The following is a 13,719-nucleotide window of genomic DNA, read 5'->3' as shown; positions in this document are numbered from 1 at the left end:
GCTCTGGGAAGCTATCCGAAAAACTAAACTGGAAGCATCACCTTCAGAGGAACCTCCAATCGAAGAAATCGACTTCGATCCAAAAATGATTGAATTGGAAGTGCGAACAGAGTACGGGGATGCAGGCTTTGAGATGTCTGAAAATAGCAAAGCAGAAACCTTAAGGACCTTACCGTCCTTTCTAGGTGACTACGGGGCTCATTTGGACATCCAGAAGCTACCAGATGCACCTCCAATGCTTGATGTGGCAAACCTTTCAGCTTTGATGGGGTGGCTGCACCCATCCAGTGCACGCTACCCTTAGCTGACGTGCTTAAGGTAAGACTAGATCTATGGAAGAATGTAGGCAAATGCTTAAGGAAGATGGGTATCATGGTGCCTATCTCTGATAGCATCCCTACTATCAAAAAGGTCTTTAAACCGGTGACATTGAACAAAGTAGGTGAGTATTGTGAAGGGGAAGATGGAAACATGACCCTACCTGTGGAATATGATGGGCATAGCACTCTAGCTATCCTAGATAGCGGAGCAGGCATTGCCATTGCTACGAAGAAGGTTTGGAAAACATGGGGAAAACCAGCCCTAAGAAAAATGAGACTGAAATTACAATTAGCTGATGGATACATTGAGAGATCCATAGGTCTTCTGGAAAAGGTTGTAGTCACCTCTTGCGGAGTTGAGTACGAGCACACTTTTGTGGTGGTAGATTTTGGGAAGAGCCCAAATTATGACATCATTCTTGGACGACCGTTTATGCGGCAGCTTAAGATGATTCAGGATTGGGGCTTCAACTATATTTACTTACGGCAATAGGAAGCCATCACAAGAATTAATCTTGCTAATCACTCTTACAGAGACATGGCTAGAACTCCAGTAGAAGATTTGAGTCAGCTACCACAAGGGCAAAGTCCTCAGTACCATCTTGGATAACCCCTCACAAGGAAATTTGGATGTGTGGAGCTTCAGAAGAAGGAGGCTCAGAGAAGGATTTGGACACAATTGAATGCGATGAAGCATACATTCCAGAGCCGTTTCCAGAAGCTGAGTTAGAGCCATCCGGATGGAGAGACATCTTGGCCACTCTAGATGTGTGTGTGAACGAAGTAACTCCCACCATCTTTTGTGATGAAGAGGGCTACGACTTAGCACCATTCCAAATGATTCGGGTAGTCCCTACTGAACTTGAAACAACCAAAAGTACAGAAACGGAAACAAATCCCAACAATGAGGTTGAAATAAAACAAAACACAGAGACCATTGAACAACCAGCACACGAGGAAACCAAAACTAAAACTGCATTCTGGAAATTGGGTGTTCAAGATGAAGTCTCAACAATTAGAAACTTAAGCAATGACGACATTGAGGATAATAGGGATGAGGTGTATTATGATGCTTCAGATGAACTCCATGAGTTCAAGAGTGAAATCCCTGAGACTGAAAAGATTAAACTACGACTAAGAGGAGGAAAAGAGGTAGAAATACTTCCAACCACCTCTTCGAACTGGAAAAAAGAATGACAACGAAGACAAGGCCGTTCAAAGGGCCAGAGACAAAGAGAGATGTCTCGCATCACTGGGAAAACAAGCTACCTACGGCGAGTCAATGCACATGATTGTGTCAAGGACAAGGTCACGGGTAGATATCTAGAGCCCAACTCGGACACCAGGATGAAGAGGTCAAAACCCAAAACAACAGAAAAAAAAAAGAAACAAGACATCACAAGAGTCGAGCGAAAGGCTAAATACAATGAGCTTAAACGTGAGTTGAAAGAAGTGTGGACCATGGAAATGGACACATCTTCTGACGCAGAAGACGGGATTAGTGTACCTTCCCATTTCAAGAAGTACATGATCCAAGAGTGGAAGATAGTGTTTCAATAGCCAGTCAGGACATTATAGACCCCTGGTCAGTCTTATCATGGGCCGAAGGATGCGAAGAAGATCAACCAGGTGAAGAACCAAAACCGGCATACATTGCTACAAATCTAGATCGAGAGAAAGAAGAGATCTTGATCAAAACGCTAAAAGAGTACCGGGATGTGTTTGCTTGGTCTTACATAGACTTGGAGGGTGTAGACCCTAAAATTTGCCAGCATACCATTCCAATGAAAGAAGATGCTAAACCTTGCAGGCAAAGGCCATATACCTATAATGATACTTTTGCTAGAAGAATCAAGGAGGAGATAGACAAGCTTAAGGAAGTGGAGTTTATCTATGAGATAGAGCATATGGACTGGGTTTCACCGATCGTAGTTGTTCCTAAAAAGAACGGCAAACTACGCGTGTGTGTGAATCTAAAGAAGGTAAATGCTGCTACAATTAGGGATAGCTATCCTCTTCCGATCACTGACCACATTATTGAAAGAGTAGCTGGACAAGCTGCTTATAGCTTCTTAGATGGATTCTCAGGTTATAACCAACGGGTTATAACCAAGTTTCCATAGACCCAAAGGATCAGCACAAGATTGCTTTTGCCATAGAATTTTGCCATAGAATGGGGTATCTTTGCGAATAGAGTCATGCCATTTGGTCTGACCAATGCACCCGCCACATCCAATGGCTAATGAGTCACTCTTTTAAGGAATATCTTAGAGATTTCCTTGAGGTCTACATGGACGACTTGTGCATACACTCCGGAGAACGAGCTTAGCATGTAGAGCACCTAAAGCTAATCTTTGAGAAGTGCAGAACATACAGGATTTGCTTAAATCCTGAGAAGTGTGTTTTCATGGTCAAACAAGGCAAAATTTTGGGCCATATTGTCTCCAAAAATGGCATCTCAACCGATTTTGAGAAGATCAAGGTGATTATCGAATTGCCAAGACCACGGAATGCTAAACAAGTTCAAGGATTCATGGAGCATTGCGGGTACTACCGTAGATTTATCTACTTGTATGCCGTAATAGCCAAACCACTCTATGGTCTTTTGGTAGTTTTCATCTGGATAGAGGAGTGTGAGGAGTCCTTTAACAAGCTTAAAGATGCTTTGACCTCAGCACCGATACTCAAGTCCCTAGATTGGAATCTGATATTCGATGTACATATAGATGCATCAAATTACGTAGTTGGAGCTATACTAGCACAACCGGGAGAACATAACATGGATTTCCCTATCTCCTATGCTAGTAGGCAGCTGAATAGTGCAGAGAGAAACTACACCACTACTAAGCGTGAAGGCTTGGGCATGGTGTACGCGGTAAAGAAGTTTAGACATTATCTATTGGCAAACAAGTTCATTTTTTTCACAGATCATCAAGCTCTGTTGTATCTTGTGAATAAGCCATGTAATACCGGGCTAATAGTGAGATGGTTCATCATCTTTGCTAGAGTTCGACTTTATTGTGGTGGTTAAGAAAGGAAGTACGCATAAGAGAGCAGATCACCTGTCTCGTCTTGTCAATGGAGAAGCACCGCTAGGCATTGATGAGTTGATTTGCTAGATGCATATCTCTTCAATATAGAGATGATTCCAAGATGGATTGAAGAGTATGTCTCGCTGATGACCATCGGTCAATTGGATATACCCTTGCCTCTACGAGAAAAGAAAGAGCTGGTTCTAGACACCGCCTTTCTAATGATGATATTAGGATGCTTGTATAGACAAGGCCCGGATGGAATTTTACGTTTATGCATAGAACCATCTGAGAAACCATACTACTTAAAAGGACTGCTCATGTAGCAGTTGGAGGAATTCACATGGCTGGAATCAAACACTCAAGCAAGTGCTATGGTTAGGAGTTTGGTGGCCCACCATGAAGAAAGAAACTCAAGAGTTTGTGATGCAGTGTGCAGATTGTAAGATCAGGAAACCACTGCCACATACTACGTTGTTTAAAAGGACAAAGGTTCTAGTGCGCAGAGACGAGATGCCACTCAGACCAATGATGGGAGCACGAGCATTTGCAAAATGGGACATAGACTTTGTGGGACCAATATAGCCTCCCGCATATCAATATATCATAGTGGCAACAACTGATTATTTGACAAAGTGGGTAGAAGCCAAAGCCACGCAAAAGAATGATGCCAGGACCACGGTTAACAAGCTTGTGTTCACAAGATATGGCTTGCCTATTGAAATAGTGAGTGATAGAGGGACACACTTCATAAATGCAGTAGTAGAATATCTACTAGATGAGTTTATGTTGGTGCATCACAAATCTGCTCCGTATCACCCTCAAGCCAATGGCCAAGCCGAAAGCACCAACAAAATTCTTTGTACAGTGCTGCTAACCAAGATAGTTGAAGGTTCTAGAACGGATTGGGAGATGAAGCTGCACTCCGCCTTATGGGCATACAGAGTGGCTTACAAAACTACCTTGGGCACCACTCCATTCAATATGGTGTTTGGTCTTGATGCAATCCTTCCACTAGAATTTTTAATTCCAACTCTAAGAGTTGCAAAGAAACTTGAATGGACTGGCCATGAGCTATCCGTACGATTAGATGAGCTTGAACAGCTAGATGAAACACACTTGAAAGCGGTTGCAGGCATGCATGCCTTAAAGCAAAGGCAGAAGCAATTTCATGATGCTCACGCCAAGAACAAGGATATCTCAAAAGGAGACTTAGTTCTAGTATACACACTAAAGCAGCATGCATCAAAGCTCAAGAAGCGAGGACTTGGTCCCTACATTGTTCATGACATATCGACAAGCGGGGCTATTAGGTTAGCAATGCTTGATGGTAAACCAATGCCTAATTACATGAGCAGATGCCGTGTTAAGAAATACCATGAATAGTTGACAACGGAGATGCTTCAATGCCTGCCTTCATGACGCTAAGGTACGCCAGCAACAAGAAGCTAAAGCAAAACAAGCAGCCATCAAAGAGGGAAAAGACCAAGTACAAAAACGCAAAGAAGCTAGGTATGGGGCAAAACACTAGGCTCGACACCACATCAGTGAGATAACCAGCATATCCACAGCCCAAAAGACCTTGTATTGAAGTGGGCTTAGGAAAGAAACTAATCCGGGAAGTCGCTCTAGTTGATACTGGAGCCGACTTAAACACTCTAAACCACGACACCTGGAAAACGTTAGGTAAACCGACCTTGACTCCGACAAGCATCACGCTTTTAAGCTTTACAAGAGAGTCAAGTGTTGCACAAGGTGTTTTACAAATGCCACTACATGTGAATGGACTAAACCTTGTGCATGAGTTTTATGTTGTTAAACCAAGGCAACAGGTTGTTCCAGTCATACTAGGAAAGCCGTGGCAACGAACCTATGACTGTAGACTGCATTGGAAAAGAGAAGGCATCGACTATGTCTTCGAGGAGCACGACATGTTTGAACCATTTGTGGTCAGCCACGAAGCACCAACAAAGTCGGAAGCTTCTACAAAGACTACGAAAGCGTCAAAGACTACAACTAAAGAAAGCCTCACTACAAGACATGAAGTAATGCGGCCGGTGAATACCGTTTGGGTAGCCAAAAAGCTACTGCAAGCACAAATAGGACAAAGACACATATGGGTACCAAGGGGCACTATCAAAGATAATCTAGCTTCACAGTAGACTAAGTACCTTGCAACCCACGAGGAAGTCCCCGTCAAAAAGACCACCACCAATTGTCCATAGAGAGTCACATCCGGACTTCCCACACACTAGAAGTGTGGCTACCCAAAAGACTTCTTGCAGCAAAAGACAAAGCTAAACAAATCTGGGTCCCGAAGACGCCTCTGCAACCAAGTAAACCACAGCAGGCAACTCCTCACCATCTGAAGAAGACAAGCTTCAATCAAGGTTACACAAGACAGTGGGTTTGGAGACCTAAGGCAAACAATACCAGATCCAACTCCTGAACTTCAAGCCAAGTTGGAGTTTCCAACAATTCAAAAACAGGTATGGTGGAAAAAGACGGCAATGGTGCTCTCTGAAACCATTTGCAAGGCAGATATGACCAAGTTTGCCACCGTCCAAGCATTGACTTCGGACCATAACAAAAAGGATGAGCCAAGTACTTCCACAACAGCTGCGAGAGGGATCATCAAAGCGAGAGCAATGCAACTACAAATTCTACTCTTTGGTCCTTCAAGCATAAAAGGCAACAAAAATAGGTAAGAATATGAAGAAGAGTGCACAAGCTTTGACAGCAGCAGCTGCCCTTGGACCATATTGCTCCAAGACCTTTTTTTTTGCATATTACATGCTAGAGACTATGCACACTTCATGAGTATGAGGCAAAAAGGCCTTTTAGGGTTGCACAAACCGTCATTTTGGCCATAAATTCAAGGAAAAAATCACCACCATTAAGGTTTTGAGCACATATGGGGTGCCTAGAGACCTCATTCAACAACCTGGTGAAGCTCCTTCCTCCAAACAGTTTTTGGAATGCTAACTGATGAAGTTCGCGAACTTCATGATTATCATCTTCTGGGCCGAAACTGATCAAGGTGACCATACCATGTTGTCATACACATCAAGGCAATGGGCCCCAAGTATTCATTCAAGCATGATGCTCATCAAGACCATCAAAAAAGCCATATTTCAGAGTCAGAAATCACCAGATTGAGCCTAACCAACAATCTAAAATCACCACTTGGTATGTAAAGCCATATGGGGAGTCCTTAAGCTATGGTGAATGAGGCTATGAAGTCAGAAGTGTCAAATCACTTGTGGAACTCCAAATCATGAATTTCGCGAACTTAATGATTATAACCTTCTGGGCCAAATCTCACACTTCTGACCATACCAGCTGACCACAAGCATTATCAACACTAGTCCTAGCCATGTAGACCAGCAAAGGGAATTAAGGGTTGGTCAAGTTCATCAAAAAGCTGACATTTCAAAGTTTAGAAATAGCAGAATGGCTATCTCTCACAAATTAAAATCACCATTGGGCAATAAGGCCACATGGGAGATCATCTCTATGGGGGGAACACAGCTACTAGCAAGTCAGAATTCTCAAAAAAGTTGTGTAGCTCTAAGTGATGAAGTTCGCGAACTTCATCCCCTGTCAATTTGATGGCAATTTTCAAGCATGGACTGGACCAGCATCTTGGTATACATGCAAGAGTGTCCCATCTGGCTTCAAATAGCAATTTTGATGGTCCAATGCTCAAAGATAGTGGTTTTAGCCTCAGAAAACACCAGAATGGCTAATTCTCACAGTATAAAATCACCATTTGGTATGTAAAGCCATATGGGGAGTCTACAAGCTATGATGAACAGGGAAGTGAAGTCAGATCATTCAAAAAGTGCCTGGAACTCCAAATCATGAAGTTCGCGAACATCAAATGGAGACCTGCAAGGTTTTGACACTAGGGGATTGCTCCAACACATTAGAGTACATGCAGAGCCACCCCATTTGACCCCAAATTACTTGAATTCATCTCATCAAAGGGCGAAGAAGGCGCAGCTGGGAGAATTTTTGCCAATACAGGATAACAAATCTGCAATGGCTAAACTTCCCAGTATTGGATGCACCAGAAGAGGGTCAAGAACCTACAGAGACTTACATGCTTAAAGTGTGCAAAGCAGCAATCGAACAGTTCGATGCAGTCCCAGACTTAGAGTGCAGAATGCTAGTCAAAATATTGAAGATGCTAGTGGCCTACATCTAAGCCTTTCCACAAGCACTGGATGAAGTCAAAGCACCCTGGACGAGGTTCCCAGAGGGCAGCAATGGGTTATGCTAGAATCTCCAGTCATTCCCAACAACACTGGAGATAATAATGGGATTATTTGCAAGACTACAATTTCTGCAATCTCATTATCTAATGACGTTTGAAGAGGCGCATTATACAGGCTTTTTTGAAAGCAACAATAGGATGTTCGGACCCTTCATGGCCGACATACATGCTAGATTTGTACGATGGAACTCCGAAATCCTCTTCAAGCCACCTTGGAATCAGCAGGGCTACGGCGGCAGCGCTATATCAACACACACATAGTTTAAATGGTGCTTGGTACACTTAGTGGACCAAAGAGCAAGATTTGGAGTTTGTTTGCTCTCTCTTTGATGGTCGCCTTTATTTGTGACTCATAAGCTATTGATTTGGTTCGCTTGACATTGCTAGAAGTCGGTTTGTCCACTGTGGGTGGTGAGTAAAGGCATGTTGGATTCCACATGTGAGGAGTTAACCGCTTTCGTCTTCTTTCGCCAGACCGTCTTCCGAACTTGTGGAGTTTGTAACTTGGTAACGCTTGTCGAAGCCTGTAGTTCATTAGGAGAAACCTTCATCACTTTTGGTTGCGAAACCCACATTGAAGTTTCCTTCTTCGTGCAGACTTGTTCTTGTGTAGTAGGTGCTTGGTTAGATGCAGCCGTATGGATTGCTGTCAACTTGTTTGGTATCCAAATGCGTCAAGCATTACCTTGTGCTGCAAGAAGTTTCTTTGGAACCCACATTTGCTTTGCGTGCTACAAATTTACCAGCCTTAGGTATCTTGTTTTCCCAGTGATGCAAGGCATCTCTCTTTGTTTCTGTCCCTTAGAATAATCTTGTCTTCGTCGTAATTATTTTTCCCGGTTGTTCGGAGAGTTGGACAGAAGTATTTCTACCTCTTTTCCTCCTCTAAGCTTCAATTTGAGATTTTCTCTGTTAGGCACTTCATTTTTGAGCTCTTCAAGCTCGTCTGAAGCATCCTAATAGACCTCATCCCTGGTTTCCTTGTTTTCTTCATCACTCATGTCTCTAATGGAGACTTCATCCCGAATTCCCCGTTGTCTGACCGAAATCTCAGCGTTTGTTTCCTTGTTTTCTGGGTGTTTGTTTCTCTCGTTGCTTTCATTTGTTTCTACCTCAGGAACTACCCAAATCATTTGGAAGGGTGCTATGTCATAGCCCTCATCATCACAAAAGATTCTGGGAGTTACCTCGTTTACACATACGTTTCGTTAGTTTCCAAATCCTTTTCTGAGCCCTTGCTTGTGAAGCTCCACACATCCAAATTTCTTTGTGAGGACTTATCCAAGATGGAACTGAGGATTTATCTCTCGTAGTAGCAGACTCAAAGTCTTCTACAGGAGTTTTAGCCACGTCTCGATAGGAGTGATTTGCTAGGTTCATCCGCGTGATGGCCTCTTGTTGCCATAGGTAAATATAGTTAAAGCCCCAATCTTGAATCATTTTGAGCTGCCGCATGAACGATCGTCCAAGAATGATGTCGTAATTTGGGCTCTTCCCAAAATCTACCACAACAAATGTGTGTTCGTACTCCACTCCACAAGAAGTGACTATAACTTTTTCTAGAAGACCTATGGGTCTTGTAACCATCTGCCAACTACAATTTCAATCGCGTTTTCCTCAAGGCTGGCTTTCCCCATGTTTCCCAAACCTTTTTCGTGGCAATGGCAATGCCGGCTCCACTATCTAGGATAGCTAAGGTGCTATGCCCTGCGTATTCCTCTGGTAGGATTGTGTTCCCATCTTCTCCTTCACAGTATTCACAGACTTTGTTCAATGTCACTGGCTTAAAGACCTTCTTAGCCTTATCTTCCTTGATGGTAGGGATACCATCCGAGATAGGCTCAAGAATCCCCATCTTCCTCAAGCATTTACCTACATCCTTGCATAAGTCAGGTCTTACCTTAAGCACATTAGCTAAGGGTAGCATGCATTGGATAGGTGCAGCCATCAAAGCTGATAAATTGACCACATCTAGCATTGGAGGTGCCTCCAGCTTGAGAGATGGTAGCTTCTAAATGTCAAAGTGAGCTTTGTAGTCACCTAGAAAGGACGGTAAAGTCCTTAAGATTTGTGCTTTGCTTTCCTCAGACTTCTCAGAACCCGCATCTCCATATTCTGTTCTCACTTCTAACTCTATGGTCTTTTGGTCGAAGTCGATTTTAGCGATAGGAGGTTCATCTGAAGGTGCTATTTCCAGATTTGTTTTCTGGATAGCTTCCCATAGCTTGTTACCCCACTCTTCACTTACTTTGGGCACGTGTGACGTTGGCTCTAGAATGGTTTCTACTTTCTTGTCCAAGTCACCCATGTCTTCCGTCTTGTTTTCTTCTTCTTCGAGTATCACTGGTAATCTCGTCCTCATTATGATTTCATTGGTTTCATTTGTATGTTTTGGCTCAGTGGTGGTGGGTGGTTTAGGTTTCAGTTGATCTACTAGGGCTTGAGTGGCTTCCATGATTTTTCTATACATTTCGAGCTGCCTAGTTTCTTGAACCAGATCTGGGTATGCTCTCCACCTCTCCTCTAAGGTTTCTAGAGGTTTCAGTCTAGCTTAATAAGCTTTTAGCAGTCCTTCCAAAAAAGGCTCAAAGTGCTTGTCCGCTAGAACTGATCCTCCTGAGCTCTTTTCTTTTTCTTCTTCTAGAGGTTGTGGCTGTTTTGGCTCCCCATGAGCATATTGTTCCTTTTCCTTTTCTTTGGGTTGAGTATCTTTTGGTTTTTTTGGAGCTGCTTGCCCCTTTTCTTTTTGTTTCTTTTTAGATGCTGCCTGCGTAGCTCTTCTTGCTTTCCAGCTTCTCGTAGTGCATTTGCTAACCTCGCTAGGGGTATCACTCTTTTCCGTCTATTTCTGGATCTCTAGTCTTGGCTTGAGCTTGAGCATGGGTTATGACCTTCAATGGCACAACTAGCTCTGACTCCGATGAACTTGGTGAACTTGTGGAAGGCAGCACTTCAACATAGTTGAGAGTGGCCTTTCCTTTTGCTTCCGGATTCGCCAGACAATCTTGCACAAAGTGCTTGATTCCACAATCCACACAAAACCTGGGATGGTAGCAATGGCTTCTTGCTGTCACGTGGTGGAACTTCATCATTGCCATAAGGACAATCTCTGACTCAATGATCACCTGAGCATTTATTGCAAGGTCCCTTAGGAGTTGCTCTCAGTGGATATTCCCTTGGTGGATATTGTCTTGGTGGTGGTCCTTGTGGTCTAGCCATTCCATTTGCTATAAACCATAAGGTGTTATGGTCCATTTGATATGAGCCTTCTGGAACAACCGTGGAACTGCTAGCCGTATGTGTAAGAGTTTGGATTGTCTTTGGAATTGTTTCAATGCCTTCCTCATAGTAGTTAGTGATAGGCACTAGTGCTCCGTCATACACTGCTTCATCGGGTTGTACAATTCTCACAGCTCCAGCAGCACGTGGCAATGGTGGTTGATTCCTTAGGACTGGTTGAGCTCTTTCTACCCCTGGTGGATAGTTCTGCCCAGCTCTCTGGTATTGTGGTACCCCACCCATGTGTTCGTTCACTCCTTGTTCTTGTTGCAGATACCTTATTCGGTGGTAACACTCGTTGGTATCGTGGTTCGTCCACTTCTACTCGAAGTTGCACCACTTGCTCATTCTTGGTGCAGCCATAGGTTGTGCTTTTGGTTTCTGCGGGCATTGTGAAGTAGGATGGTCCTGTCCACAAATTCCGCATCTCTCTGGTCATGGATTCCTTTGTTGCTCCATTGGTCTTTGCTGCGGTGGTCTAAATACCTGATTCATTCTCCTTATAACCATATCTGCAATGGCATCAACTTGTGCCGGCTGAACCTGAAGCTACAGATCCACAGTTGTGGGGCTGCATCACCGCCATAGTCGCAATTATCATCGAGGTCAATGGCACGGTAGATGCACTTGTTCAACATCTTATGCTTTTGGGTATAGAGGGTTGCGTGAAGAGATTTGTTCAACAGGCCTTCTAAAAAGATCGAAACCAATTTTTCTTGGCGTGGGAGCTCACTAGCCGAACATCTGGCGATATACTGGCGTAGGCAATTTTGCACAATCTCTCACTGTTTCTTTCTCTGCTTGTTTAAAGTCATAGATTAGAGTACTTACGCTATGCTTTATGCCCGTTTTGATGAAGGCTCCTATGAAGTCCTCCTCCAAAGCTTCAAAACTTTTGAAAGTACTCGGATCTAGGGTTTGGAACCATGAGAGCTCTTTTCCCTCTAAAGTCAATCCAAATCCCTCGACTAGAACATGCTGGTCAAGAACCTCTTCAGCTCTAGCCACTTGTCTAAAAGATGCCAAGTGCTCATGTGGATCACTTGAGCCATTAAACTTCTTAACCCACTTCTGAAAATGGGATGGTCTTTCTTTGTTGTGCGTCGGCTCCCATGATGATCTACCTAGTCTAAACCCTATAGACACCATTGGCGTATGGTGTGATGGTGGTGGTCTTGATGGCACTCTGCTTGCCGTGGATGACCACTCGCTGCATGCGTGATTACTAAAACCACTGGTTTGGGCATGATTGGAGTGCATGGCATTACTAGTACATCCATAAATGATACTCTCGACGCACTAGGCATTGGTAACGGTAGTGCACTTGGTGTAGGTCTTGGTATAGTCATAGGAGTTCTGAAACTAAAACTAGAGGAGCTTGCCCCTCCTTTTCCTAGCATAGTAATAGGAATTCCCATGTCAGTGAACCCCGTCGCTTTGTCTTCTAACAGAAAATTCCATTCTTGGCCAAACTTGTCCAAAAAGACAGCTGACTGAGTAGGACCTACTGCTTCATTGAAGTAAACATACAAGATCTTTTCATCAGGCAGGCTGTGAGGTAGAGGATTATCTCTGACATAGTAGAAGTCGGTCTTTGAGTCTTCTCTCTTGTACAAGGCCTTGCTTGGGTTATCTATGAGGACCTTTTTCGTCCACACAGAGTTCACCAATCTAAGACCTGGCTAGGCTGCAGGAGACACTTCATTTCCATAATATGGATCAAAAGGCACAACACTTCCCAATACATCTACTACATGAGGATTATCTACCATGAGATACATCACTCCATCTCTACCCATATACCAATCATCTTGGTAGTTCGCCCATGGTGTTGGATCAAAATCAGAGGGGTGATCCTTGATCTTAACCGCAAATCAATTCATAAAGTCTCGATAGATCTTAGCACCGTAGGTGTTTTCCATACAGTACGTGATCTGGTCATTGTATGCCAATCCCCAATGTTCGAACTTCGAGTTTCTCGAAGGGTTAGACATTTCTGAGGCCATACTCCAATCAGACTTTGTCTCATAGGCTAAGTCTTCTAACGATTGACTAGTGTGAGGTTGTGACCTAGCTGTGCTCTCTTGGGTTGAGGCTCCGCTTTTAGCATCTGCTCCTATCAGATTTCCTGATCTAATGAATGCTCCTGACCTTAGGTGCATAGAGTAAATCTTTAAAGATGCAATGAGCAGGTGAGTATTCTACCTGGCCGATTAAGTCAAAGGTAAAAACTCCAACTTCCTCAGTGTCTGCTCTCGTCTCAACTTCCTGCCAAGAGAATCTTGCTCAAAAATAGCTCAAAATGCAATATTTTCAAATTCCGATTTATGAGCTGTGTACACACAAGCTCTGACCATGCATGGCATAAATTTGAAGTCAATCAGGGGTGTCTGGATGAAAGTTGCAACTTTCATCAGGAAGCACCTAATTGATTGTCTAAGTTGATCAGTGTGTAGCCCTTGTTCAGTAGATCACTTCCCTTGCTCTAGAATATGCAATTGAACTCTGGACCAGTCCAGAAAGCTATCAAAATGTTGGTTTAGGGCTAATTTGGAGCTATTCAATTGATATCTTGAGCTTAGAAAATGATTATTTCACTTTTGAAAGCTTATGGGGTAGTTTAAGAGCATGCACTATAGCCCTAGCCTGTCAGAATTGCAAAACAGATTTTCCAAATCTCTAGGATGAAAATCGTGACTTTCATCCAGCTGTGTATTTTCAGCAAATTGACTTCAGAGGTGTGTGGGGCTTGATGCATACAACACAGCCAATGCTCTGGAATTTGAAATAGGCTTTCAAATTGGTCCAG

At 43.4% G+C, this 13,719-nt stretch overlaps 1 protein-coding gene across 1 annotated transcript; it reads left to right on the top strand.

Moving 5' to 3' along the window:
• Positions 1-4,264: 4,264 nt before the first annotated feature.
• LOC147629911 (uncharacterized) lies at positions 4,265-4,738 on the top strand. The gene has a single exon (XM_086811008.1). The coding sequence runs from the start codon at positions 4,265-4,267 to the stop codon at positions 4,736-4,738; it is 474 nt and encodes a 157-aa protein (XP_086667134.1).
• Positions 4,739-13,719: the final 8,981 nt, after the last annotated feature.

Source organism: Cibotium barometz, chromosome 17 (genome assembly GCF_041138505.1).
Source record: "Cibotium barometz isolate CiBa-2024 chromosome 17, ASM4113850v1, whole genome shotgun sequence".
NCBI classification, from domain to species: domain Eukaryota; kingdom Viridiplantae; phylum Streptophyta; class Polypodiopsida; order Cyatheales; family Cibotiaceae; genus Cibotium; species Cibotium barometz.
The sequence above is the reverse complement of the archived record's forward strand: the minus strand, read 5'-3'. Positions and strand labels throughout refer to the sequence as shown.

Coding starts and splice junctions, on each gene's coding strand:
- LOC147629911 (XM_086811008.1), top strand. CDS start 4,265: ATGAAGCTGCACTCCGCCTTATGGGCATACAGAGTGGCTTACAAAACT.